The sequence below is a fragment of the Passer domesticus genome, chromosome 14 (assembly GCF_036417665.1).
Source record: "Passer domesticus isolate bPasDom1 chromosome 14, bPasDom1.hap1, whole genome shotgun sequence".
NCBI lineage: Eukaryota > Metazoa > Chordata > Aves > Passeriformes > Passeridae > Passer > Passer domesticus.
The window spans coordinates 4811631-4839433 of NC_087487.1; the positions used below are offsets into that span (position 1 = coordinate 4811631).

General features: G+C 43.4%; 1 protein-coding gene across 8 annotated transcripts in view; it reads left to right on the forward strand.

Annotated features, from left to right (window-relative positions):
* RORA (RAR related orphan receptor A) overlaps nucleotides 1–27803 on the forward strand; it is a 472196-nt gene that overhangs the window by 415820 nt on the left and 28573 nt on the right. For all 8 annotated transcript variants that reach the window (XM_064389399.1, XM_064389398.1, XM_064389401.1 and 5 more), the window contains one exon: nucleotides 27012–27097. In XM_064389399.1, coding sequence (XP_064245469.1) covers nucleotides 27012–27097 — 86 coding nt within the window. The remainder of the gene's footprint in view (nucleotides 1–27011; nucleotides 27098–27803) is intronic.

Below are 27803 nucleotides of genomic sequence, written 5' to 3' on the forward strand. Positions count from 1 at the left end.
GAAAACATTTTTTTTCTGTAGTGAATCTGCCAGAAAAAGTAAATTGACATGTCGTGGAATGGCTTTGTGAGTTGCAGGGTGTTATTTCCTTGTTTTAAGCAGATGCAGAAGGTGTATTTTGATGCTGTTACACTGTGATGGATGCAAAAACTGCACTGACTTTTATCCAGGAGAGGGAAGCGAGTTGTTTTCTTTCAAGGGCTGTAGATCAATTGCTGTCTTACAGAAGTAATACCATGAAAGTGGGGAAGAACTCCTCTTTGATACTCAGGTCTTTCTGTTTCAGTTGGTACAGTAATGGGCTTTTGAATTAAAGGTTTGTTAAAGCTTGTATCTATTTCAGCGTATTGACAGCCAAAGCAGACTCACTGAGCCAAAATTTATATGTTTATCCAAGCCTGTTAAAATCAGAATTTATGGTGACTGTACTAATGTGTAAGCTTTAATACCACTTTTATATAGAAGGCTGCTATTTGAATTTTCAGCGAAATAAATTTCTTTACAATATGCCTTTGAGTTATGGTTTATAACTGGATTCATATAAATAAATGCTTTCAGCCGAATGCTGTTGAACTAATTCCATTTTGAAGTCATTAATTATATTTAGCTCACTGAAAAAAAAAAGGAGGGGGAAGGCATCAACTAACCCTATATAAAAGTGACAACAGAATTGTTTCATGAAGGAGCTTTGGGTCTCAAACTATGAAGAGTGAGTGGTTTGGGTTGGTTGGTGTTTTAATCAAAAGTGAACAGAAGCTAGATAATGCATTGCTATACTGCAAAGACATTTAATTTTGAACAGCCATTAATACAGTTAATGCTTTTTGCTTTTATCGTGTTATGGTCTTTGCAATAAAATCTGGCTATGCAGTGACCCTACTTGTTTGTGTAGGGAAAAAACCTTGTTTCTTCATCCTAAGTCCATTAGCTCATGTCAGACTGGTAAATTTTCAAGGTAAATTTCTTCTGATTTATGTTCAATTGAAAAATTGTTGCAGTCAACTTAAGGCAAGAAAAAAACCATACAGCTTTGACTTCTTATAGTGTGTGTGTATATATATATATATATATGTATGTTGTGTGCACCTTAAGATAGAGTGCTAACCGGTCATCAGAACTGAAACTGAGCTACAACCAAAACAAAAACCAAACCAAAATTCTTGTGTAGTTTGTGTGAGCCCGCTCATTACACTTTATTAATAAAGATTTTGTGTTTCCAAGAATTACAGAACATAATAGACCTGAGCATTGCTCATTGCAGTTTCCCCAAGACAGACTGCAAAATAAATAGTGTATTTATATTTTTAGGTTGGAGCATGGTACTTATGCCATTTCCATTTTTATCCTTCCATTTTGGCTATTCCGTTTAGGTGGATGCAAGAATTTTCCTGCTTGGAATTCACATTGCCCTGGGATCCCATAGGCTGCATGCAGAACTGTCATCTTGCTCAAGTGCTGTGTAATTGACTGATCCTCTTTCCTTTAGTTTCCTGTCTAGTTTCTTTTCTTTCATTTCATTACTTTCATTTCTTCTCCTTCATGTTAACGTTCTTCATCTCTAATTCACTTTCTTGTGTTCTTCTTTCACTCTCTTTTGAAAGCAAGCTGCCAGTGCCTTATTTCATGTCTTGATCAGTGTACTGAGGGGTAACAACAGGACTGTGCGTTTTAGGCCTTTGTAAGCAGCTGGTTCAGATCAGGGTGAAGGAGTGAAAGACAGAGCCCTGTGGGACTCCTCTGAGCTGTTCCTTCTAACACTGCTCTCTGGGCTCTTCAGGAGACCTTGGCTCCTTTAGTAGCCTGCTGGAATAGTTCCAACAACACCAGAGGATTGTGACAACTGCATGAAACTCTCGCTCCATCTGGACTTCTAATTGTCTTTCCATCTACCAAAATTCGTGTCTGGTCTCTTAAAGCTCTGTTTCCTGCCCACCATCCCCAAGACACTTCTGATTTCATGAGCACCTTGTGGCACTCTGTGCCAGGGGCACCCCTGGATGATCATTGGCACCCTCAGGAACTTATATTGTTCTTGTGTGTTGTTTTACTTGAGAAGAAACTGATGCTCTCAGATTTGCGGTGTTGGAGGAAGGAGGTTGGAATTACCCTACCGAGCTGCTGCAGTTTCTGAAACTTTAATTGTTCACCATGAGCTCCCTAAACATACATAAACTGTTCTGGTTACCAGAGTGATTAACCAGAAATCAACCACAAACTTGATTTTAGGAAAGCTAAAATCTCTCCATGAAAGCTCTGCCATGCTTGTAGACTCCCAGTAAGTTTGAGTTTATTGAAATGAACTAGCATGAAGCAAGGAAGCTGTCTGGACTTCCTCTTAAGTCCTTTCACAAAACACAGTGGACATCACTTAAATCACATCCGAGGTACACAGAGCCAGAAGTATGGTGGAGTGAGCTGGTACCAGTTTTGGAACCAAGCAGTAGTAGGCAGCAAGGAAAATGGAAAAGGTGATACAGTTTTGTATCTTCCTTTAAAGATTGTTGGAATGGGGACCATCTTTTTGTCTCCATTTTTTACATATTTCATGCAGGAGGTCCTCATCCAAAACTGTGGTTCCTCAGCTCTACTGAAGCAGCAGTGGTGAACAAGCTCCTCCACTGTCCTTGCTGCTAACTTTATCTTCAAGAGGAGAACCCAGGGCTGGCATGTTTGCTAACACTGATAGCCAGGAGATTTTATTTATGGTGTGTCAGGTAGCTTAGAACAGTGGTCTCAAAAGTCATGCACCCCTATAAGTGAAAATAAAGTCACTGCATCTTAAGAAAGTCCACTAGATCAAATGATTTTTCATTCATTCATTGCAGTTTCTTGACAAACTACTTAGGATAAAATATATTTTCCACTTGTCCATAAGAAACAAAATTCATATTGGACAATGCTTTTCTTTTTAAATTGCACACTTCATAGCGTGTTTCCATGTTCTGCCCCACTCCTCTGGTTTTGTCCAGCTCTGGCTTTTGGAAACAGATGGATATAGCTGATTCTCAGCTGTTGTTTGAAAGTATTCCTGGTGGTTTTAATCATGGATATAGCTTGTATATATATTGTGATTGTATGCATCTAACATGGAGGTATCTGGTTGTTCAGACAAGGGAATCTCCAGACTCAATTCAGAAACTACCTGTGAGTAATAGCAGGGAAAGCCCTTTCTTCAAACTCAGCATTCCTCTGTGCTTTGTTTCTCTGTTTCTAGAAGACCTTCACACAGAGCTTTGCCATGGACTATTTGAGTTAACTGGTTTTATTCTGGCATCTTGCTTCAGTTGAGTGTGGTGATTATGGAATGTTTCTTTCTGTTGTCTTTGAAACCTGAAAGTACCCTAAATAAACTAAAACCCAAATAGAACCACTAGAAAAATATTAGTCAGAAATCTTAAAGCTTTCTGTGTCTCTGTGTATTCTTACTTCTTTCTTGTTTTGTGCTTTTTTTTATTCAATACTCAAGGGTTGGCAGTGCTGTGAAGTAGAACAGTGAAACATAAATATTAATTGTGGTAGAAATATTGTCTAGAATCTCATTCTTGTTTTACTTGAAAATAATACTCAATTGTCTTGGCCGTGCTGGAACAAAGACAAGACCTAAGGGATGTGCATTTATTTGGCTGCAGCTTTATTAACACGTTTGGGAGCAGTGCCTGGCAGTAAATCACACCGAGTGAGTCAGTGCCTATTCCTTGATCCTTCCCACCTCTGGAGAGCTGCTGCCAGCCCGGGCTGGCTCCCGGGGCTGCAGGGCCAGCACACTTTGTGTGTTGGGGTGAGGGTGAGCCCCACAGGGTGGGAGCCACTGCTGCTTTTTCCCAGCTTTCTCAGAGAACCACTCTGGCCTGGCTTGGGGTTTTTTTCCCCTCTCTGGCAAGGTGGAAAACCGTGGGAATGTATCTGAGACGGGCACTGCCTTAGGAGTGGCAAAGCCTGTGCCTTCCCACTGCTCTTCCCGAGTAACACCTGAGTTGGGAGGCTCCCTGGCACAGACGGGCTGCTAATCCTGTGTTTGTGAGCGCTCAAACTGATCTCTTCAGTTTGGGGAAAACTCTGAATTTTAGGGGCAGAGATGAAAATTGCAGCCCAACTGCCAACACATGTTTTTCATCCCCTCTCACTCAGGCAGCCACACACCCGAGGTATATCTGCCCTGCTACTTTGGATTATGACTGTAGTTTCTGCCTGGCTCTTTCCTGCTGTCTCCACTTGCTATGTCAAAGTATGTTGGTCAGAAATTTCCTATCGTTAAGCTCAGTGAGACTATTCAGCAAAACAGCTAAATGGGTTAAAAAGTTACTGTTGTTGCCTTGCTGGGGGGAATTCAGAGCTTTAAATTCTACTTGGGTGCCCTACTAGTGAATATTTCCGAAATGGATGTTTTAATTTAGTTTAATTTAGCAGTGGCAAGTCTAGTTTGTCAGGACAAGGAGCACTTCTCCCTTTCATGACATAAAAAAGTGATTCCAAAAAGTGGAAAGTGCAGAATTGTGATGTCTGTATTTCTTCTTCTCTGTGTAAAGATGATAAACTGCCCTTGGTGGGGCTGAGGTGCAGGCAGGCTGGAGCTCCCTGAGCTGGCCCCATTCCAGCTGTAGGGCTGTGGAAGCCAAAAGGGAAGCCCTGGTCGTGTTTCAGCTCCGAGTTGTCCATTCTGGGCCAGAAGTGTGAAGGAGCAGACAGGCCCTCCCCCCTTATGTAATTCTGCACAATGTGGAGTCGAGTCTATGTTTTAGAAAAGTGGTGGTGTTCATTAGTCAGCTGGGCATGAAATCATAGGCAATTTATTTTTAAATAAACTTAATGACAATATTTGTGCATGCTGATTTTGAATGTCATTCATGTTGCAACAGTGCTTTTGATGGATTAATTACATCATTTATAAGCAAACGCCAGACAAACAAAGACGAAGTTCACCTGAGTTTTGACTGAGAAACTAAAAAAAATGGTTTCTTATCTGTGTTCTGAGGATTGTCATCAACTGGTCTTACTGCTCAGGTATTTGCCTTACAGAGAGATGGTCAGGTGGAAACGAAGCAAGTGAATTCACTGGTGCCCAGCAACAGTGACAAATCCATTTTCCAGTCCTGGATTATGGTCTTAAAATCAAGGCAATAATTGTTATTTAGTTCCTGTAAGCAGTAAGCTCGTATGTTTCAAAGCAAACTAGAAGTATTTGCTGTGTGGGCTAGGTGATAACTCATGACAGAAATTCAGCTGTTGTTTGAAAGTATATTTCAGCTCCTACTTTAGCTCCTGAAAACTGTAATTGCAGACTTAGTAAAAACTTTCTCTTGTCTTTCAATATTGACTGTTTGAATTAAGGTGTTTTTTAAAATGACCTGATTTTAAAAGGTCTTAGATTCTTGGTTGGGTAAATTGCGTGATAGTGAAGGCTGTGAATCTGTCAAGTTATATCCTGTACCATATGAAGAAAAGGAAGGAAACAGCTAACAATTTGTGGTTTAGTCCCTTCTCACTTTACCCTCTTTAGTCAGTGTAGGCAAAACAAGAATTAGTAATACTTGGTCCTCTTTCTAGTCTGTTTCTGGTCATTTTAGGATGAAAACTGTATTTTATTTAATTTCTTTTGTACTTAGATATTGTACTAGTTTATGAATACTAGAAAATAAAGTTATTTGTGGATTTGTTCTAAGCACAGGCAAGGCACTTGACACTGTATAAACAGAAAAATACATTATCTGCCCTGTTGAGCTTGTATCTGGAAATGTAGGGTAATCAACATGGCATTTGTAGAACTGTCTTTACAGTCTCCAGCAACTTGTAAATGTGTATTTGTGAAAAATGGAGCTTCCACCACTGAAGTCTTTGTTCCAAATGTAAATGTTTTCTAAATGTTTTAGAATTTCTCCAGTGAAAGTTTGTCAAGATGCCACATACAAATTGTGCTGAAATGTGATGGTGGCATTTCATTCCAAGTACAACTAAATGTAGGAGATGCCCTACATTGTATGAAAACCTTATGCTGTGTTACTAAGAAGTACACAGTCTTTAAAAAGCCCACTTTGTGGAATTCAGTAAACTCTGCTTTCTGGAATTGTATGCAGATTGTATCATCACTTCTGGAATGTGTTTTTTCCCTGGGCCAGGGCTGCCAGACAGAGCTCTCTGGCAATCTCTTTATCTGTAGGGTTGTCTATAATGTTAATTAGTGAACTCTTTGAAAAACCGGCTTCCATGAGTTAATTTATGCATAAAACATCACTGAGGGATGTGTTTTACCTGTTTCACAAGTAGGGGACTGAAGCATAGCTTAAGGGACGTGGCTTGGGCCACACAAGAAGCCTGTGTCGTAGCCAGGAATCGAGAGATTCACATTTCATTGCCTAACCACACAAATTCAGAAAATAAATAGTTGAAGAAAAGCAGATGCAACATTGAGTCTTGGGTACAATTTACAGGGTGCTTGACTCTCTGCCCATACAAGCAGTAGGATCTGCTTTGGGAGGCCAGTAATGCTTTTGCATCCACAGTTTTAGAATGGCCTGGGCTGGAAGGCACCTTAAAAACCAACTCACTCCAACCCCCTGCCATGGGCAGGGACCCCTTGCACTGTCCCAGGTTGCTCAGAGCCCCATCCAGCCTGGCCTTGGACACTTCCAGGGATGGGGCAGCTGCAGCATCTCTGAGCAACCTGTGCCAGGGCCTCCCCACCCTCACAGGGAGGAATTTCTTCCAAATACCAGATCTAAGCTTCCTCTTTCAGTTTGAAGCCATTCCCCCTTGTGCTGTCACCTCATGCCCTGTCCAAAGTCCCTCTCCAGTTTTCCTGTAGCCCCTTTAGGCACTGGAAGGTGCTCTGAGGTCTCCCTAGAGCCTTCTCTTGTCCAGGCTGAACAGCCCCAGCTCTCCCAGTCTGTCTCCGTAGCAGAACATCCAGCAGCACCTCTGTGGCCTCCTGGTCTTGCTCCATCCAGCAGGTCCAGGTCCATAATGCCAGAGGCTCCAGGCTGGGCTGCTCTGCACAGCTTGGTGTCATTAGTAAAGTGACACTCTCATTGTTGAGGGTGCACTCAGTCCCACCCAGTACGAGTCCAACAGAATTCCTCTTGGTTTGACTGCAAGGTACCAGGCTGGCTGCAGATGTTGTAGTCTGCCTTGTGTTTTGGTAGTGCAGGATTTTCACTTTCTATTGATGCTTTACTTTAACTCACTGGTGCAACTTCATAATAATTGTTATTTATGGCTCATGCCCTCATCCAAACGACTAAGAAAAGAGAATTTGAATGTTAACCCTTTTCAGGGAGTTTTAGAATATCAGCCCAATTCCTCAAAATCTTAATGCAGGAGCAAAAATCCTGAGGCTGGTATTTCAATTTAAAGCTGTCTTTGGGAATTCTTATTTTCCTTACGTTGGTGTTTGTTTTTGAATATGTGCTTCTAATCTAGCAGGGACATAATGAGCTCTTGAGACATAATAAGCTCAGTAAGACTTGAAACACTGTTTACCACTTGAAGTATTTACGTGGCTTCTATTCCTATTCATGTATCCAAGCACAATATGTTATTTAATAGATCCTCACAGATAGGAAGCCTCTAATCCTAATGTTCTACAGGTATGAACTGAATTACAGAAAGGATGTGCTCAGCTTTGTGAAGCTGTTCAGTCATTTAACTCGTGGTGTGTTCAGCAAGTCCTGCACATTTTCAGGAGTTCAGTGTGTGCCTAACTCTGGAATTGTTCCTTGGTTCACACACACAATCCTTGTTAAAGCACAGGGACTTGGAGTCACATCTTTGCAATCCTGTAGTAGCAATCCTGAGCTAGCCTGAGAGGAAGAAATGTTTTCCATTTGCTTCTGAAGGAAGGCAGGAAAATTCAGGCTAGAAGGAAAGGACAGGTTGTAACTGTGAGGAAAACAAGCTGTTGGAGCAACTTCTTTTAGAATCAGGATGTGTTTTCTATCACTTGATGGCTCTGTGTGCATAATGATGGAACTTAAAAAAGAAGTGCCTTCTAGTATAGCTGGTCTGTACAAAACCTGCTGAGTGAAATTCCATCATCTCTATCACACAAAAGGTGAATTTGATCATAATGTTATCTACCACCCTCATGTTTCTGTTTATGTAAATTTTCCTTGAACTGATTCCATCATACTGATGGCTGGAAGCAATGTGTTCACAGAATTTCTTTCAGTCCTAATCCTGTGATGTTTTCTATCATGTTTCATCTCTTCTTGTCAGAAATTTTGGAATTGGGAATATGAGGGAGGAGAATGGGATACAGTCTATCCCTAAATGTTGTACAGCTATATTAGCACATTGGCACAGTGCAATTATTTTTGCACATACGGAAGACGCCTCCCTGTAAATTCTTTGTGACACAAGGTTTCTGACTAAAATTAGGTCATGGCTATTTCATTGTTTAGGTGTCCACCCACGAGGGAGCTACAGAGAGCTCTTTCAATTCCTTGCAATCAAGTAAGTAGCAGTTACTCTCATTTATCCTCTAAGGAAATAGTCCACCAAAAATAATATGTTGATTCCTTAGCCCCTCCCTGTCACTAATCACTCAGCTCTTGTAGCTAGGGACTGACTTGGCCTTCAGCACCAGAGTGTCCAAGTGCCTCAGTCATTAATTTTCAACTTACGACACTTGGGTGATGTAAGAAAGCTTTGTCCTCATTTCACAGCTGAGGAATTGACACATCAAAAAGTGACTTGCTTAAAGATTCACAGCAATACTGGCCATAGAAACCAATGACTTATTCATAGACTATTCTGTTTCTTGGAAAACCAAGCCTGTGTTCCTTGTCCTTCTGCCTGCTACCCCAGATCTCCTCGGACCAATTTAGCAGGCCAAGGGTTTAGGCCTGTGTGTATTTAGCCTCCCATAAGCTGGCATTGCCAAACAAATGCACCCCTCCCTTGTGTGAGCACAAGCAGCATCTCTGCTGTCACGTGGGGAATTAAGTCAGGAAACTGATTCAGGTTAAAGTTAATCCCCCAAGAACAGTTTCAACCTGAGTGTTCCCCATTTGGCTCTGGCAGTGCAGCTGCAGAGGCACCACTGAAGGGGGCACAGGGAGGGGAGGCTCTGCTCAGTGACTGGAGGCTTCTGCTGGCTGAAATGCTTGTGGAGTTAGTGGGGTCAAGTTCATGAAAACCTTAACCAAAATAAGTTCTAGTTTCTTCTTTCTGTGGAGTGCACATCACGTGCTTTGAGTTTCCCCCATGTTTGCAGAGCCCACCCAAAGCAAAGGGGCAAACTGTGCCCAGAACACAGAGGAGGTTTTTGGATCAGTCTTTACTCTGGGGACATTTTACATCTGCCCTGCTTGGCAAGTTTTTTGTGTGTGGCTACCATCATTAAAAATGCTTGATTCTGTATAAACTTACTCTGTTTGAAATTAAACTATTTCTGAGTAGTTGCAAATGCAACCAGGGAAGAATCACAGTTGCTAGGATAAGTACATTTGTAAAGGGAATAAAGTGTTGTAAGTGTGGATGTCTCATCTCATCCTGCACCACACTGACCTATGCGAGCCTTTGCCTTTCTGCCCTGAGTGGCTCCATGGAAAAGAAGAGCAATTGGAACTGTGGGTGTGATTTTGGTCTTCGGGTGGAGCCTGTCTGCCATGACTTTCCACATGAGTCAGGCACTTGGGGAGAATCCTCCTCTTTTGGTGATCCCTCTCAAAAGAGATGATCAGAGGGCTTCCCAGCTGCTGTGCTGAGGTGAACATCCAGCTTTGAAAACAAAGTACCAAATGCTGCTGCTTCATTTGAAGGACTGCAGCGTAGGAGAAGATGTAACTGTGGAATGCTGCCCTCCTCCTGACTACGTCAGAAGTCCACAAAAATTTATGCAGGGCCCTTGGCATGCTAATAACTTGGTTGCTGATGACTAAGGCAGGAAGAAGAGTGCCAATGACATCTGAGAGGAGACTGAAAGGAATTCTTATATTTAAAAAATGGCTGCAGAGGAGAGGAAAACATCTTTTAATGACTGCTGTTAATATCTTTAATATGTCTTTAACCTTTTCACTTGAACTGCCCCATGAACCCTGAAATATTTTTTTTTCCATCTTTGTTGCTGAACCCAGTTCCCCAACTTTTCTGCTTTTTTGTTTTGTGGTTGGAGTGTGAGTCCTGGCTGAAGAGAGTGAGAGGATGTTGCAGATGGTTCTCTGCCATAAACTGCTGTTGTCCTCTGGCCTGTGTCAGCCACGGCCCCTGTTCCAACCCGGCCACCTCAGAAGCCTCAAAAGAAACGTGTGTGGGATTGTTGTATTTGTTTTTGGTTTTTTTTGTTCAGGCCTTGTTCAAAGGTTCAAGATTGGGGCATAAATCTGTTGAATTTTCTTCCTCAACTGAACACAGATCATAACATTTAGAGCACAGCCACTTTGTGTAGCAGGAACCTAACAAGAACCAGATTTTAACATAATCACTAGTTCCTTTGAAGGAGGCAGTGTTAGCAATTATGATCTAGACTAGACATTGGTAAGAACTTAACAAATAATTATAGGCTTCCTAAAGGAGTATAGTATGAGTAATTGCAGGTTTAAAAATGTTATTATGAGGAGTAGTTTATACCGAAACTTCATCCTGCTCTTTGAAACCAGAATCTGTAACTCTGATCATGCCACAGCAAATGCTTGCCCTTATCCACAGAAGAATGTAGACTTGCCTTATTGTACAGCAAATGTTCTGTGGTACATTATTTAAATTAGCATATAATAGAAACCTAATTGCCCACTTGGGCCCACAGCTTTAGCTGGTGGAGATCAATGTGCTTCCACTGAAGTCGGTGTAGCAATGTTGATTTTCACCCTTGAGGATCTGGCTCAGCAGCTTGTTTCTATTCCAGGCATTGTTAAAGGAGATAGTGTGTTTAGAATATTAAACCATGGCATTGTCAGAGATAGTCAACTCAATTTATGTGCAAGTGAAGAGAAATAAAGCAGTAAAACCATTATTTTTATCTGAGGATTTCAATTTACATTGTCGATTATTCATATTGACTGATCTGCTACAACAGGGAAATCATGAGCGTGGGGTCATCTTGTTGTGGTTTTAATTTCCTACGTCTGTAGTTATCTAATCCTCTCAGTGTGAGCAAGCATGATTAGTATTTATTTCTATTCTGTGTGCCAGTGCCCTGGGCCAGGTTCTGTGCTAAATCCAAAGTGACTCTCCTACTTAATTGGCATTAACTTGTGCTGCAGCAATATAAATAAAAACTTATACTTTCTGTGTGAAGCACTCACAACTCCCAAAACAGATTTCTTCTATGTGGATATTCTCCCCCCATGTTTAGGCTTGTGATAAATCTGTATTTTTTTACTCAGTTTGGAACTTCTTCTAGCTATGTTTTCCAAGTAATACTTAGGGAATCACAGATTTGGAAAGACTCTGGCTGCTTGTTAAGCATTGAGGCACTACTAGGAGCGTTGCTACAGCTGTACCCCTGGTTAAGAAATTGCTGCAGTGAGAACAACACCTGTCTCTCTCTGGAGAGTCAAGTACCAAAGTGAACAATAATTCTTCACTTTGTCAAATGGTTTTTGCAATCATTTGGAATGCTTGCTTAAAGAAGCTTATTTTATTTCATGAATGCTCCTTTCAGGAATAGGGAAACTTTAGGGCTGAGCTGAGCCAACAGTTCTTTGTGGAGTTCGTTTCCTCTCCTTTCACTTCCATTATTCTCAGAAGACCTCTGGCTGCTCCCCCACTTATCTCTGCTTCCATTTGTCCCCTGGGAGCTTTGGATAATCAAAGTTATGCTGCAAGTACTCTTCAGAGAGTAGGATGGGGGGAGTTCTGGTTAAATGGTTTGGGTCTTTATCAAGGACAGTACAGTAACTGACTGTGAGCCTTTTGAAATAGAACAGTGTTAAAACTCCAGCAAAATTTGGAGTTGCCTGGTGTTCGTTGCTGTCTGTTTTCTGATGTGTGCAGAACACAAGCATAGGAAGAGACATCAGCAGGAATGATGGGTAAAGCCTGTCTTGAAAGGGTTGAGAGATTGTGTTCATCACTTGGCAAGCTATTGTATGGCTTCATTCAGCTCTGGTTACAAGGTGGTTTTCTTGTCCTGACAAGGATGACGCTTAGCTCATGAACGGGTTTGGATTCTCTTTGGATGAAATGGTTGCAGTAATACAGGTGCTCTTTCTAATATTGTCTTTGAGCTTTTATCAAGCCTCCTTTTTTTTTTGGGGGGAGGGCGGGGGGAAACACAAATTGACATTCACTGATTGCCAGCTTCTGTCTTTTTGAGTGATTTGGCCTTTAGAACATAGTATTAGCCATTGGATTTTTCATTTTAATCTATCAAAAACACATAGCATCACTTGAATCAACAATCTTATTCTGTGTTCTCCTGTTCATACTTGTATTTTGCCTGGTTCTGTGGGTCATAGGATTGTGTTCTCCTTATTGAACTGACAGACTTGTTTGAAAAGGTGTCAGTGTTTCCTGTTAGGGGATTTTTTTTGTGGCCATTTTGCAATTTTGTGAATTTTATAAACAAAAGTACTAAGGCATTCATATAAGTCTTGATGGTAAGTTCCATCAAGCTCCTTTGTTCTCAATAGTGAGTTTTCCAGGTTTTTTGTGGGCTTTTTTCCCTTGGAAAACATGTAATGCATGTGACAAGGGACTTACATAACACAATATGTCTTGTGTTGAGGTAAGGAAACCAGCTTCGAGCCAGATACCTGAGACCAGCATTGTGTTATCTCCATTGCAGAGATAACAGACATTAAAATTCTAGAGTCTGGTGGCCAAATGGCACAGCACCAAACAGGATAGATTTTCTTTTCCTCGAGTGGTAAATCTTGTTAGATAATTCATGATGCAAACTGCTGTTATTTCTAGAGTATGTGAGCCTCTGATGGCAGAGCAGATTCTGTTACCTCTCTGGGTTAGATGGAAAGCTGGAGGAACTTTGAGAGCTGCAGAATGAGGCACAGCTGTGCTGCAGGAGATCAGTGATGCTGCTTTGCTGGTGTCGCTTTGCTCCCCGTGTGCTGGGGTGGTACAGCTCTCACGTGCTGCCTTTTTGTGAGGAAGAAGTGGGATTGCAAAGATAATGGGAGAAGGCAGTGGAGCATTCATGGCAATAATTTCTAAGAGCTGGAGATAAATAAGCAGGCAAAGTTGACGACTTATCTGGGTGGGGGTATTAGCATTTTGAATACCCTCTGCACAGATGCAGTTATCACTTAATTGCCTTCACATTAGAAAAGCACTTTGTAGCTGCGAAGAAGAAACTTTAGCGTGGTTCTCTTCTGCTGTACGAGGCACTCGGGCTGCTCTGCTGGGTGCGGCTGCGGGAGGGCCGGAGCGGGTCCGGGCCCTGCCCCTCACGGGCTCGGCCGGGCCTTGCTCTGCCGGCGCTGCCCTCAGCCTGAGGGCTCAGCCGCTGCTCCCGGGTCTGCCGCCCATTCCCCCCGTGTGTGGGAGCTGGGGCCGGCCTCGGCGTCCCTCGCCGTGGTTGGGAGCCAGCCGAGCTCTGCGCGGGGGCTGCGATGGACGCTGCCCGCAGAGGCAGCGCTGTTCTCCTCAGGCACAGCCGCCTTCCCCCAGCCCTTCTCTGCCGAGACCAGGGACAAATGCGGCAGCCAGGAGAAAACAGTTCGTTCATTTTGTTTCTAACCTGTCAGAAACAAAGAAGGTTGTTTTGGATTTTAAAGGAATTCTGTGGGGGATTAGGGAGGCTGCAGTCAGAGCTGTCCGTGCCGTGCTTGGCAGAGCTGGGCTCTGGCAGATTCTGCCGTGCCTGTGTTCACCCAGAATTCTCACCCAGAATTCTCACCGAATTCTCCGTGTCACCCAGAATTCTTGGTCTTTAACAGACCAGGATAGGTGTTTGGTACCTGAGCATCTTCGTGTGCTCAGCCTGGTGTGCTGAAGATTGTCAGAGTTGCACAGAACACGTCAGCAACACCCTCAATTCAATGTGGTCTTTTTCTGTGGAATAGTTACTTAGTTTGCTTGTAGTCATTATTTTAAATTTTGCTATCTAAGCATGTTAAGGTTTTATTGGTATTATTCCTTCAACAGTAATATTGGTTACTCCAGGCATTGTTTAAAAGCTTATATTTTTTTTCTTGCAATTCTTAAAGAGAGATTTGGCTTAGAGCAAAATCAGTAAGGGGAAAAGAATTAGGAAATCAAACCCTTCCTTTCCCTTTTTGAACCTCTCGGTTTTCCAACCTCAAATAAGTACGTGAAAGGGGTTTAACAACTTTAAATTGGATTTTGGAATGTCAGATGACTCTAATAGCCTTTGTACACAAATAACAACAGAAGAGCTGATTATTGTTTCTGGGCTCTGCGATGCACTTATGTAATCATTAATCTTGGCACTTCTTTATCTGCAGCAGATTAGGAGGCCACTGTCATTTTGAAGACTGCCATTAAGTAGACTTTGTTAGTGTTTAAATATGTGAAGCTTAACTTTAAGCTTCCTTAATGTATGCGGTGGAGGTATTCTGTGCCTTGAATAGAGCTGTTGGAGTAAGTTTCAGTCACATATCTGCTGCCACAGTCTGACCTCGGACGGGGTTTATGTATGGTGTTTGTTAATCAGCCTCGGAAGACACTTTGAAAGCTTTTTAAGCGTAAAGCATTAATATATCTGTTTAGAACAGCGAGCAAACTTGCTTTATCTACTACCTTTCAGTTGGTTTAATCATCAAGAGGCAGGAAATTAAACCGTATGAAATGAGAAGGCAGAAAGGGTTTTAATGAAGGTCGTAGCACCTAATCTGATTGTGGCAAAGGAAGAGCTTTTGCTAGACCTTTTCTTTCCACAAGCTTGTAATTTTCTAAAACGTTTTTGTGGGCAGCTACTTTTTTTTTTCTTTCATGATTCTTGTCATGAAATGAAGATGGTTTTCAGACAGTGAGTATATCATACATAGACATCATGAGGGTGTAAAGAGGCTCAGAAGCAGAGCTAAGTCCAGGGAGATAGTGTGGGCATAGTTGGTGGGGAACGTCACTGTAATGTATGGTTTGTAGGAAATGTTTGGGAATAAAGCTTTCTCTGTGACAGAAATGTTTTTGAAGCTCTTTGATAGACTGATGGTGCATTTAGTTTGTTGTAAGCCAGAGCCCATAAGATTTCCGTCTCCAGTGATAGCATCTTGTATGTTCTCCCTGGTGCAGTTTTTGGGGATGGGTCATAGTGTTTTCTTCCTGTGCCCTTTTCCAGGAGAACATCTGAGGAATCCTGATCCCACATAGACGCTGATATTGCTCCCTCTGAAGTGGGGCAGGGGCTGAATGAGGTGTCTTTCTTGGAGACAAAAACAAGTATATTTGCTCAGCAGAGATTTGGCCTTCTGTCATAAAAAAATGGCTTTCTCTAATATCTAATGTATTTGCTGGTGTCTTAATAAGTATCAGGAAACACTTATCAGCTGTAAACCACTGCTTGGTTTTGAACTCCAGTAATCTTTCTTTGAAATGGAGGGAACATGGGTGTAGTTAATCTGTTTTGTGCTTCCCCTTCAGAACCTGGAGGAGCAGCTGAGGATGTGGCTTCTGGTGTCCCTCAGTTTCACTCATGCTCTGATGACCCCTGCAGAGGAGCTGTGACAAAACCACCCACATTCACTGGAAATACTCACAGTGGAAAACATCTTTGTATTAAAAACAAGTGACCCAGTGTCAGGCTGGAAAGATGCACAATATGGACTTGAGGAGAACCTCTTGTGTGAGGTTTGGGGGAATCTGGTTGTGATTTGCCTGCAATCGCCATAAATCACAGATGGAGTGGAGGAATTCACACTCAGTATTGGCTGCTGGGTGATGAATCCAGGAAGGGGTGTTGGAGGGAGTTAATAAATGAGTGAGTGCAGCTCAAAGGCTTTTTACTGTTTAGACTTCTGGAGTTGGTTTTGGTTGTTATTGTTCATCTTTTAGATGAATCATCCGAAAATGAAAATTTAAACTAGACATTTAGAGTGCACCTTTGTGAGAAACTAATGATTCTGCTTGGCATACAGCATCAAAGGAAGCCTTTTTAATGACATCAAATTCATGTACAGCCAAAAAGAAAAAGAAAATATCTTAAAAATGCAGATGTAGTCACATCAGAATGATAGAGTTTCTAGTCTGGGTGAAATACTTTTTTTTTTTTTTCTTCCCCTGCAATCTTTTGCTTCTAGAATAAGTTCAGGTTTTGAGTGGTTTTTCATCAAAGTGTAGCTCTCTTATAGGGATGTGGTTTCTGCACCAGTCACTTTTGTCTGGCTTTTACTTAATCATGCAGAGTCCCATTTCTCCATGCACAGTGACAGATCCTGCAGTTTCTGCAGAGGTCAAACCCTTTGTAAAATCCATTCAGCCTGGTAAAACAGCAGGACAAGGCTGAATCATGGCAAACACTGTGAAAGGACACTTTCTGGGTTCCCACTGCTTTGTCACCTCTTCTGAGTTAGTTCATATTCCTCCCCCAAGCTGTCCTCTCTCTCCAAGGAACGGGCTGCTCGAGTGGATCTGGACTTGGTCAAAGGGGAGGTACCAAGGAAAGCATCCTGGGCATTGTGGTGGAGAACCTGTGGTGGGAGGGTTTGCTGATCAGAGACAGCCTTCCAAGGGGTCAGGGATTGTTAGTGCTTGGTCTGACAGCTCGCTGCACATTGGTGCCAGTGCTGAGGCTGCAGTGGTACCACCCACAGCCAGCTGCTGCTGTGGGATCATTGCAGTGCCCTCAGGTTCTGGGCCTGTCACCTTGTGAAAGGGTATCCTTGAAATTGTAAATAATTTTGACATTATGTTGCAAATGATTGGTTTTTGTCAGGTCTGTGTGGTTGGGTGGGTTTTGTTGTTTCCTTGTTGATTTTTTAAATCAGGTACCGTGGCTATGGTCTGGCCTGTTCTGGTAGGTAGCCTAATAAGATCACTGAACTGAGATGCAATTTTGCAAATGGATAGCACAAGTATGAGTAGCTTCTTAACAAATGCACTGATGGAGCTTTCATGTTGTATGGAAGGAGGTCAGACACTCTTTACAGCTGTTGTAGAAGACCTTTCCTTAATGAGCACTGCTGTAATTCCAGTACCACGGAGTGCCTCTCCTGCTCCTGCACCCAGAGCTTTCCCCTTGGACACAGGGCCAGAACGATTCCCCTCTGAGACCTGGTCATGTCAGGCTGCTTGCAGCCTAGGAGAGCTAACTCAGGCAAAGGTGGTTGAGCTGTGTTGTAGCTGACTTGCTGAAGTGCTGCTTGACATTGGTGAGTGGTTGATAAGTTCTTTGTTTTCCTACTACAAGCGAATAAACAGAAATGCCAGATTTTCTGCTAAGCCAGTGCACTTAATTAGGGAAAAGAAGGTGGAAGGACAGTGTTGGTGTTAACCAATTGCAGTGTTCAGAAGACCAGGTCCAACACTTGAGAGTAGAAAATGACATCAAATGGGGGCTCTGTGCATTAATCTGTGAAGAAAATGTTACAGTGATTTGGACTTGTCACCGTAAAATGCTATGTTTCTTCAAGACTTTAAGTCAAATCTTTATCAGTTTCTTCCAGAGATTTAGGAAATGGGACAGAACTACAAATATGTTCAAGCTTTTCAGTACAGGTTTCTTTTTGAAGAAAGGGGGAGAATTCATTTATTAATGTCTAGCTAACTCCAGCAAATAAATTAATCCTATTCTCCTGCAGATTTTACTTCTTCTTTTCCTCTCTATTAGTGATAGATAATGAAAGACCAACACGCAGACACCAGGAAGGAGAAGTTGGTGTAGATCTACTTTTCCTAATGCAAGAGAACAGTAAGTGGCAAAGACAACAAGAAGCCTCAGTGTGATTGAGCATTGAAGGCCACTCTGAGTGCCTCAAGGTGCCCACAAGTGTTGGCCCCCAGCTCATTCTCCAGCTCTGTCATTTTTCATTTGACAGACTGTATGCACTGGCTGGTTTGGGTGGCACAGTGGGACAGGCTGGGTCACAGTAGAACTGTGCTTGTGCCCTGCTGCAGGTGCTTGTCTTGACAACTGTTCCAGGTTAGTAGGAAGAAATCAAGAGCATTGAAACATGAGTGAACTCTAGAATCCTGTAAAAACAAACATGATGGATTCGCACAAACCCCAGCTTGCTGCTTACTGGATAAATGCAGTAGCAAATTAGAGCAGCAGAAGTCAGTGCTGGCACTTCCTGTGATAATAGTTCACACCTGTGTTGCTCCTAAAACTTGTATTTTGTCATATTATCAAGAGAAATGTTTCATAGGTGTGTTATTAGACCTCAGCACTCCTCTTGCACAGCTCTGTAGCAGCTTCCCTCTCAGCAGTGCAGAACACTGCAGGTTCTTGGGGCTGGAGCTCTGCTCGCTGGTCCCTGGGACTGTAAGACCAAAACCCAAGATGTGGCAGTAAGTACCAGTCATCTGAGGTAGCTGGAGGGAGAGGTAAAGGATGGTCGTGCTGCTTACACAGATAGAGGAAATGAAGCACCAGCTGGCATTGCCATGCTCACAGCACAGCAGCACTAGGGAGATGATAGCCTCTGTAGCACCTATTTCTTGACGTGCAGTTCAGAGTTCAGATTAAAACTGTACTATATTTCATTAGAGACTCACATGATTTCAGTGTCACTGTGTTCTCTTATCAAAAACTTTCTCTGAATTGCTTTATTTAACAAGAATTCCATTTAGCCTGGTGAAATTAATTATGCCCCAAGCTGTGTTCATCATAGCCAGTGTAACTCCTGTCAATTTTCAACCAGAGAAGAGGTAAATGAAATATTAAATGTTTATTCATAAGCACCTGAGCACCAAGAAAGTGAGAAGCCAAAATGTGCCAGAAACAAACTGGTGTTTTATGAAATTTGGGAGTCTGTTTTGACTGTGTGGAAATCAACCTTCAATGTTTGGTTGCTGTGTGTTGTTACTGTGTCTGTCTGTTGTGCCTGGTGAGGGACAAAAGGGGATCCCCAGAAGAAGCTGTTGCAGTTGTACATCTCTTGTTCATTTCTGCCATCTTCATTATTTGTGTGTAAGTTGCTGGAAGCAGTGACAAAGCTGGAGCTTGGGAACTCCATGGATTTCACGGAGTGGGAAGGTGCTGACTGTGTGCCCCGGATGTACCAAGGGATTGGTGTCCCAAGAACTGCTCATCTGTGCTCTGGACAACAGAACCCTGTGGATGTGGCTGTGTGGGTTGGGCCCAGGCTTGGATTTGACTGTTTGATGTTTGGTCTGTGCTGTGGTTTGATAACATGGCCAGAGTCCCAGCTGCAATTGTCTCAACCTGTCATGCCTCCAACAAGGAAAATCAAATCATTTCACTTTCAGCTGCATTCATTGCTCAGTCAGGAGAGTGAGAATGTTTTGGGTGGATAAAGACAAAACAGTGGAGAGATATGAGTGTTACACAGAAGGACACTGGAATCATGTAGCACACACATGAACGAGAGGGAGCAAACATCATCTCTGAGTTCCTCTAAAAACCCTAGATCACTTTTTAGCTTGTGTTCCTGAACGCTTGCAGAAGTCCTACATTGTTTGTTGGCATGTTGTTTTGATATTTCTTTATAGGAATTCAGAATATTGCGGTGATATTATGACATTAAGGGTTTACAGCAATTTACTGTTTGAATATAACATTAAAAATAGAGACCTCACCATAACAACTTCACTGAAACAGTTTTACCTTTTAGAAAACCCAAACTCTTTTCCATCTTGCCTTCTTTCATTAAACATTCAGGTGTCTTTGTTGAAGCCAGTGTAATAGCAAAGCTCTAGTTCTTAAAATTAAGCTCTAGTTCTTTAAATTAAAATGTGTGTCAGTAAATTTTTTTGTGGCTTAAAGGAAAACAATAACCCTAAACATCAGTGATCCTGGCATGGGAATGTGAGCTCTTACTGCACTGTTCCCTTCCATGTGCCCAAATCAAACAGATGTCAAAGGAATTTACACTGATTGCTCAAAGTCAGTCTTCCAGGCCCCAGAAGTGCTCGGGTGGTGCTGTGCTATTTATTCTATATCTCCTGCAGTATGGATTATCCTGCATTTGGGAGTGCTGGGCAGTGTCAGTGACCTGCTGAGGGATCCAGATGTGCCCAGGCCCATAGAGCTCACCTCGGCATTGCAGCATTTCTGCCTTGTGCGTTTCAGGTGTTGCTCATACTTTACTTGTAATTAATACTTTGGTGGCCATGTTCGTTTCTACTCCACCCATCACACCCACAGACTTCAAAGGATTTGTACCAGTATAACCTCAGTATTTATTTTATTACCAGTGTGATTTCCTAAGGAAACAAGGCTTGGAAAGGTTGTTTGTGTTTGTCTGGTTTTCTGCCCATCACCCCAGTCCTCCCCATTCCCAAAACATTTCAGCCAAGCTTGAGAGCATCAGGGGTTCAAAGATGTGAAAATTGGAAATGTGAGCAAGTTCCCCATCTGATACCCCCCGAGGGACAGTGTGCAGCCAAGCTCGGCTGTAGGGATGAGAATCTGTAACAGAGAGAAGATGCAAAGAGTATCCCATGTGCTGGGAAGGCTTCTGCTGGAATTTCAGCCTTACTGGACCCCAGAAAAATCCAGCCATGAGACACAGATCTCTCCTGTTAGTTCTGTGGAGCTGTTTGTTGCCAGGTCTGTCACTGCAGTCTCCAGTGGGGCCTGCTCAGAATGTCTTTATGGTGGGGACTGTGTATGGAATAAACACACCTCCACAGGGATGGGCAGGCTCTGGATCGAACACTTCCCGTGTGTTCTGAAATGGCCTCAGGTGTCTCCCAAGCACCCAGCGTCCCCAGAAGCAGCCCGGGGGGGTTCGGTGTGCCAGGCTGGCTGAGGGGACAGATGGGCACTTCACGGAGGGCAGGGATGGGGTGGGCAGGGCTGTGCTGCCACCAGTGCTCGGTTCGGTGGAACTGCAGCCTTTGGAAGCTGCAGGTGTTCGGAGGCGAGTAATTTGCAGCCAGCTCAAATTACTTAGGGTACATGACAGAGCAAATTATTTAGGTAATGAAGCTGAAAATGCAGGAAGATTAGAATATTATATAGTAAAATCATTCCGTGTTAATTCAGTTTGTGATCAGATATCATGTTGCTTTAAATACCACATTACATGCAGTACCCTTGTTTGAGCCAATGAATATGGATGAATATGTCACTGAATATGTATGCCTCCTAATTTAATCAATATACTTACAAACAGCACTAGCAGGGATGTCTGGCACAAACTGCATCCCTCTAGAAGCAGGTTGGCCCAATTTGTGTGTGCATCATGTTCATTGCAGACCCTTCTGAGCTAGCTGCACAGTCCTGCCCACCCAGAGAGGCTGGCACAGGTGAGCCACGTGCAGGGAAGGGCTGCTGCAGCCAGGGAAGGGATTGCTTCTGAAGCAGTGCCCTGAGCCCAGGAGGTGCCAGCTGCAGCCCTGCCTGCTGTCTGTGCCCCCCTGCAGCCTTGGGCAGCTCTCAGCTCCGCAGGCAGCTCTGCTCAGCTGGGGATGCTTTCCCTGGAGAGCCACGCCTGTGAGGAGGATGCACAGAGCCCTCAGAGGCTTTGAGGAGCAGGGACTGGTGTGAGGAGGGTGCACAGAGCCCTCAGAGGCTTTGAGGAGCAGGACTGGTCTGAGGAGGATGCACAGAGCCCTCAGAGGCTTTGAGGAGCAGGACTGGTGTGAGGAGGGTGCACAGAGCCCTCAGAGGCTTTGAGGAGCAGGACTGGTGTGAGGAGGGTGCACAGAGCCCTCAGAGGCTTTGAGGAGCAGGACTGGTCTGAGGAGGATGCACAGAGCCCTCAGAGGCTTTGAGGAGCAGGGACAGGTGTGAGGAGGATGCACAGAGCCCACAGAGGTTTTGAGGAGCAGGACTGGTCTGAGGAGGGTGCACAGAGCCCTCAGAGGCTTTGAGGAGCAGGACTGGTCTGAGGAGGGTGCACAGAGCCCTCAGAGGCTTTGAGGAGCAGGGACTGGTCTGGCAGACCCAGCAGCATGTGCTCGAGTCCCTCCATGCTGAGTGCACGGGGGTATCCCTGGAATTTCTGCACATGGCTGCCTTGGGAGCTGTGGCCAGAGCTCCTCAGAAGCGCTCGTGTCTCGGTGGTGCCAGGCAGCTGGGATTCCATGTACCCCGGGAGAAGGGAGCACCTCCTGCACAAGTTTTCCTTTCCAGAAAATGCTGATTTTTAAATTCAGAAATAGTAAGGCATCGTGGGATTTACCTGACTTTCACCTTCCAAAAGTTAGGCTTGTAATTAAAATATCATTAAATTCCTTCACTGTTGAGTGAAGAGGAGGCTTCTCCTCTCAAGGGTTCGTGTTGTTTGTTATGAATAAGATGAATCATATGCCCTTTTTTCTTCTTGCTTTCTCTTTCTCCCTTCCTTTCCTCTCTTCCTGCCTTCACTCTAGAGCAGACAAGACAATTAACTTCATTAATTACCCAACTTTCTAGATCACTCAGGTCAGCTGGGTGGATCTCCCCTAAAAGGCAGACGTGGGACCAATTTTTGCATTCACTGAAGAGCCCTTCCCAGGATACCAAATCTGAGGTTTCCTACTTGTTGAGAATTGGGAAAAATTGTTAATTGTGTGCATTTACAATTTTAAAATGACAGTGTGAAAGCAGAAGGAGGAAAGGAAAAATCCTTTTTTTACCCCAAGACAATTAACTAACTAGAAACAAGCCTTTTATTCACAAATGTTAATGGGGAGGAAAAAACTTTGTCTTTGGAAATCAGTTTTTTTCTTTTAAAAAAAGAAAAAAGTGTAAAAGTGTGTTCTTCAAGGTGAGCTGGTCACACACTTCCCTGTGCTGAGGCTCCGTGTGTTTCTGAGCTGGGGAGAAAGGTGACCTGTGCTTTGCTTGGCTGTACAGGCTCTTGCTCTGATCTGTCTGCCCCAATGAGTTAGGAACAGAGAAATCAAAGATTATGATGAGTTGTACTGTGCATTCCCTTACAGATACAGAATTAGATTTTCTTACTTCTCTACTGAAAAAACTGGACAAGGAATAAAGCAACATTTTATGATGTGGGAATGAATAAAAAGGGAGAGGCTGTCTAGGGGGTTTGGCTGGGCGAGGGAACTTGGAAAAGGCAGGCAAACACAGTGAAACTGTTCCAGGTTTGGGGAACAAAGTCCCCTGGAGCAGGAGGGAATAAGGCACATTCTCCTGTTCCAGCAGAAGATGTCATTGAGTGCTCCCACTGGCTGGCTGCTGGCGTGTTCCCTAGGAATTAGGTGGAGGCAGTGGTGGTGTTTAAGCACACCAGAGCTTCCTCAGCGTTGCTGTGTGAGGACACAGTGGATGCAGGAAGAATAAATGGACAGGGGGAAAAACACTGGTTTGGTTTTTTTTCCCCTGTAATACTTGGGCTCAAGTTCCTGTTCAGAGTGATTCTGAGCAGATCAGGGTCCCCACTCCTTTTTCTGGAAGCTCCTCTGGCATTGCAGCAGCTCCCAGGCAATCCTGGTGATAGGAGCAGCTCCAAGTGAAGGCACATGAACGGAGGGGTGTTGGGGCATGGCAGAGGCCTCTGCTGTGGAGATGAGCTTGTTTGACATCACTTTGTAGGGATTGCTGCCTGCAGCCCTTGGGAGGTCCCTGCTTTCTCTCAGGAGCCCTTTCAGAGCATCTTGTTTGTGGTGGATCTCAGTGCTTGAGCTTCCATTGGCTGCTCTTGGTGGTTTGTTTGGGCTTTTATTCCTCCTCTTTGCTGCCTTTGGCACAGGACAGCATTGTGGAGCACTGTTATTTCAGGGTGTGAAAGAGTCTTAGGCCTTTAATCTGGGAGTACAAACTACATCTGTCACCTGGGTATCTGTGGCAGTTCCTAAGCAACCACAAGAGTTTATTTTTTCTGCAGTTCATATTTAAGAAATAATTTGCTCATGCATGAACCAGCCTGAATCAGCCTGAGCACCACCCCAGGAGACAGAAATCGTAAACTGTAATTTAGGCTAATTCTAGTCTAAAGCATGAATTAGAGTATTTTATGTAATCTTGAAAAATATACCATATAAATAAATGTAAGCAGAGAACAGGTACAATTAATTTGAGCACAGTAGGAAGCTTTAAGTAACTCTGGGAATGTGAGAAACCAAGTCGGAACATATTCTTGACATGTAAAAATATTTCCCACCTGCCTTGTTTGCATAAGAACAAGGTTTTAGCAAGTACATATTTGCATGTCAAAGTTAAAAGTGGGGAAAATATTTTCACCCTTGTAAGAAAAAATGCATAATCTTGGCACAGGCAATTTGCATTTAGTAAGTTTAAAGTATCTTAAGTCCTTTCATGCTGTATGGGAAGTGTATGAACCTGCGACAGGGGTTCCATTTCAATGAGTTGATTTGCACAGGCACCACGTGGAGCAGTAATTGATCTGATCTCTCTGTGCATTAATTTGTACTACAATTGGTGGTGGCAGTCCCCAGCGATCTGTGCTGCTGAGATTCATCCCGTTGTCCTGCATCTCTGAGTGCAGCAGTAAGTTGCAGTTTTAAATGCTGTGTGCCTAATTGAAAGTAAGTGCCTTGAAGATGTAAATTTGAGGAAGTCAGGAATTCTAAAACTATACCTGATTTGGTGCCAGAGCTCATAAAAATGATGTTGGGCAAATGCTGGCACAGCTGGAGCCTGTGAATCTGTGGAGATTCTCTTCTACCAGTAAAGCACCCTGGAAAATGCATTTGGGACTAATTATGGCACCTTTTAGACTATTACTAACCTAGCTTTAGGCCATCACTTTGAAGGCATGTTACATTCCTTCAGAAACACTCTGCAAATGTCCTGTTGCTTAAGAAATAGGGATTGCATAGACAGGCTTCATGGGTGATTTAACTAACATGCTGGAGATTGTAGATAAACTAGATCCAGTTATATCATACCTATTCAAAATAAGGCAGTAATTATGTACATAAAAGTGAAATGTAAAAAATACATGGCCATGTAGCTGTGGAGATAAGCCTTGTCACTACCCTGTCCAAGGAGCTGCAGAAGGCTGCTGATTCACTGCAGCACAGGAGAAAAATAATCATATGTTGAAAAGGCACAACTGGGATTTGGTAGAGCTATTCTGGAATTTGCCCACAGGATTGCTCTCTGAATTTGAACTGCACATGATACAAATTCTGAGCTTCTCTGAATTTCAGTCTGTTCTCCAATTTGTTGATGTGAAGGGAGGGGGTTATTCCACCCTTTCTGCCACAAGCTCATAAACATAGGAGGCTCCAGCAATAATTAATGTAGCACATTAATGAAACAGCACACACATTATTTTTTCCCTTTTATTAGTTCACTTCCTGCTCCATTGTGTTTAATGTGTTAGCTGAAAGCAAAGTGAAATTAAAACCATTTTTGGGGAAGAAGCATTTCCTTCCTTAAGTGTCCTAAACAGACCTCTTCTTTTCAGCCTGTTATTTTGTTGCTGCAGGGATGGTGGGGTTTGAAGGTCAGGAATGCCGAGGTCCTTATGGTGGGAGCAGATAGCAGTGGTGTCCTGCTCTGTGGGAAAGCCTGGCAAAAGCCCTGCAGCCTCCCCAGCAGAGTATTTTAGCTGCTCTTGGGTTCCCATTTGGGTGCTGCTCAGCTGCCCGTTGTTGCATTTGGTGTCACCTGGAGAATATTTGGAAGGGATATTTTAGCACAGTCGGTGCTGTGCTACAAGTCCTCTAGGCTGCTGCTTTATAATTACCTTCTGCTTTGGGCCAGATCCCGAGCTGTGTCGTGCTGCAGTGGAATGGAGCACACAGCAGCACTGCAAGATGACTCTTGATTAATAATAAGCAGCCAGTTAGGGATTCAGTGGCATGCAAAATGCAATGTTTTTAGCATGGGCATGACCTTTTGAGATCAGAGCAGAGCTGAAGTCAAGCCAATGCATTGTAAGACAGCAGTATTAGATGTGATTTTATGTGTTGTCACAGACTGGATAGCTGTAAATTGGATGGAAGAGGAGCTCTCTTAAACAGTCAGGGCAGCTCGTGAATGGATTTGAGCTCCTCAAGGAGGTGAACAGCCCTTGTTAATGTGTCACAGTTACAGACACAGCAAGAGTTGCACTTGTACTGTTCCAACTAAGCCCTTTCCAGAAAACTGATGCAGCTTCATCCTACCCCACTGTGGCGGAGCAGGGGCTTTCCTGGGATTTCAGTCAGCCAGCTGTGTGTGTTTGTGAGCACCCCAAGCAGGTGTGATGTGTGCCCTGCTGCTGTTTGATCACTGCCTGTGCAGTCTGTCCAACCTGGCCAGCGAAGGCACTGCAGCCATGTACCCAGAGGCAGTGCAGAGGAGTCCCTGAGCACACAGGAGTCCCTTCTTGGGCCCTTGTGTTCACATGGGAGGGTGCTTGGTTTAGAGAGAGTCACACACCAAACTGAATTCACTGGGTGGGTTTATATCTGTGAAATTACATTTATCAGGCCTTTCATGCCTTATAACTGAATGGCATTTTCCAGACTGTGCCAACTCCTCTGGTTTCAGTAAACTGTCGCTGCGTTTTCCTGCCTTGTTTGTTCTGTGGTAGATAACACACAAATAAATACCAATAAATCCCTTTTGATTCAGATAGGTAAGTTTTGGAGTGCTCATGCAAAATGGGGTTGCTCTTCACCTTGTAACTTCTCTTTAGGGTTGGCTAGGTGGATGGTGGTGGCTGTGGTGAAGGTGGTGCATTTGCTTCTAGGCAGGGCAAGCTTTAAAATGGTGTGCTGTGGTCTTGCATGAACACAGCTGGAAGAAACCTTTCTAGTGTCATCTTAGCTCTTTGGCCAAAATGTGAACTCTTCTATTCTTTTTGGCTTTGAAATGCTGATTCTAGCCTTCTTGTGGGTTCTTAAACACCTTCTCAAATGACCCATTTTAATAACCCAAAAGCTATTATATAACGAGCAGCCATAATTTAGTCCAAAGCTCTAGGGGATCCTTGCAGTTCAGCAATGAATAGTTAATGCAGTATAATGTTTAGCAGGTTATTAGTTTTCACTGTACAAATGCTGATCAGGGAATGCTTTTATAAGGTGTTTAAAAGAAAATGTAATTAACTGGTTGCGTGCTTCTGTTGCAGCTCAAATTGAAATTATTCCATGCAAGATCTGTGGAGACAAATCATCAGGAATCCATTATGGTGTCATTACATGTGAAGGCTGCAAGGTAAGCTTCTAAAATATTAAGTCTGAAAAGAAGCATTTAGCCTTTTGATAGTGATAATTTTCCTTCTTTTTTTAAAGAGCAAGCATTGCTCCTAAGTTGAATATAAAATAGTTGGGGATTCTGAAGTACTGGTTTTATTTGGACTTTAAATAGGATTTTTCTGTGACAAACACACACAGGTGCACTGCTGCAGATTTTAGGACAATCCTCCAAATCACACAGTTGTGCTAGGTGTGTCTCTCTCTGCATAAACAGAAGAGATACAGAGAGAGGAGCTGCTTCAAGCACAGCACCAGGAGCCTGTTCAGTGCATTCAGCTGAGGGAGGATGAGTCTGCCTTTCTTGAATCTCCCTGTCTGGTTTTGCTCTGTAAATTGCTATGAAGCTCTGCTGCAATAGGTGAGAACTCTCCCCTCTGTTTCCTTTTGCACTCTGCTGCAGTTACAAATCTCTCCTGTTTGGCAGGGGAGATGTGTTTCACAGCAGCACGTGCTGAGACCACTGCCTGTTCCTTACAGTGCAGTCACAGCTGTGCAAGGTTTAGGCTTTGAAGTTTTTCCTGTAATTGTAACTTTGCTAAATGAAGTGAGCAAGGATTGCACTAGAAGCATTTCTGTTTTGTTCAGTGTGTCTGCCACAAGCAGGAGTTAAACTGGACAGTGCCAGCAGCAGGCAGGAGTGAAGCTGATCACTCCTTTTGATCCCT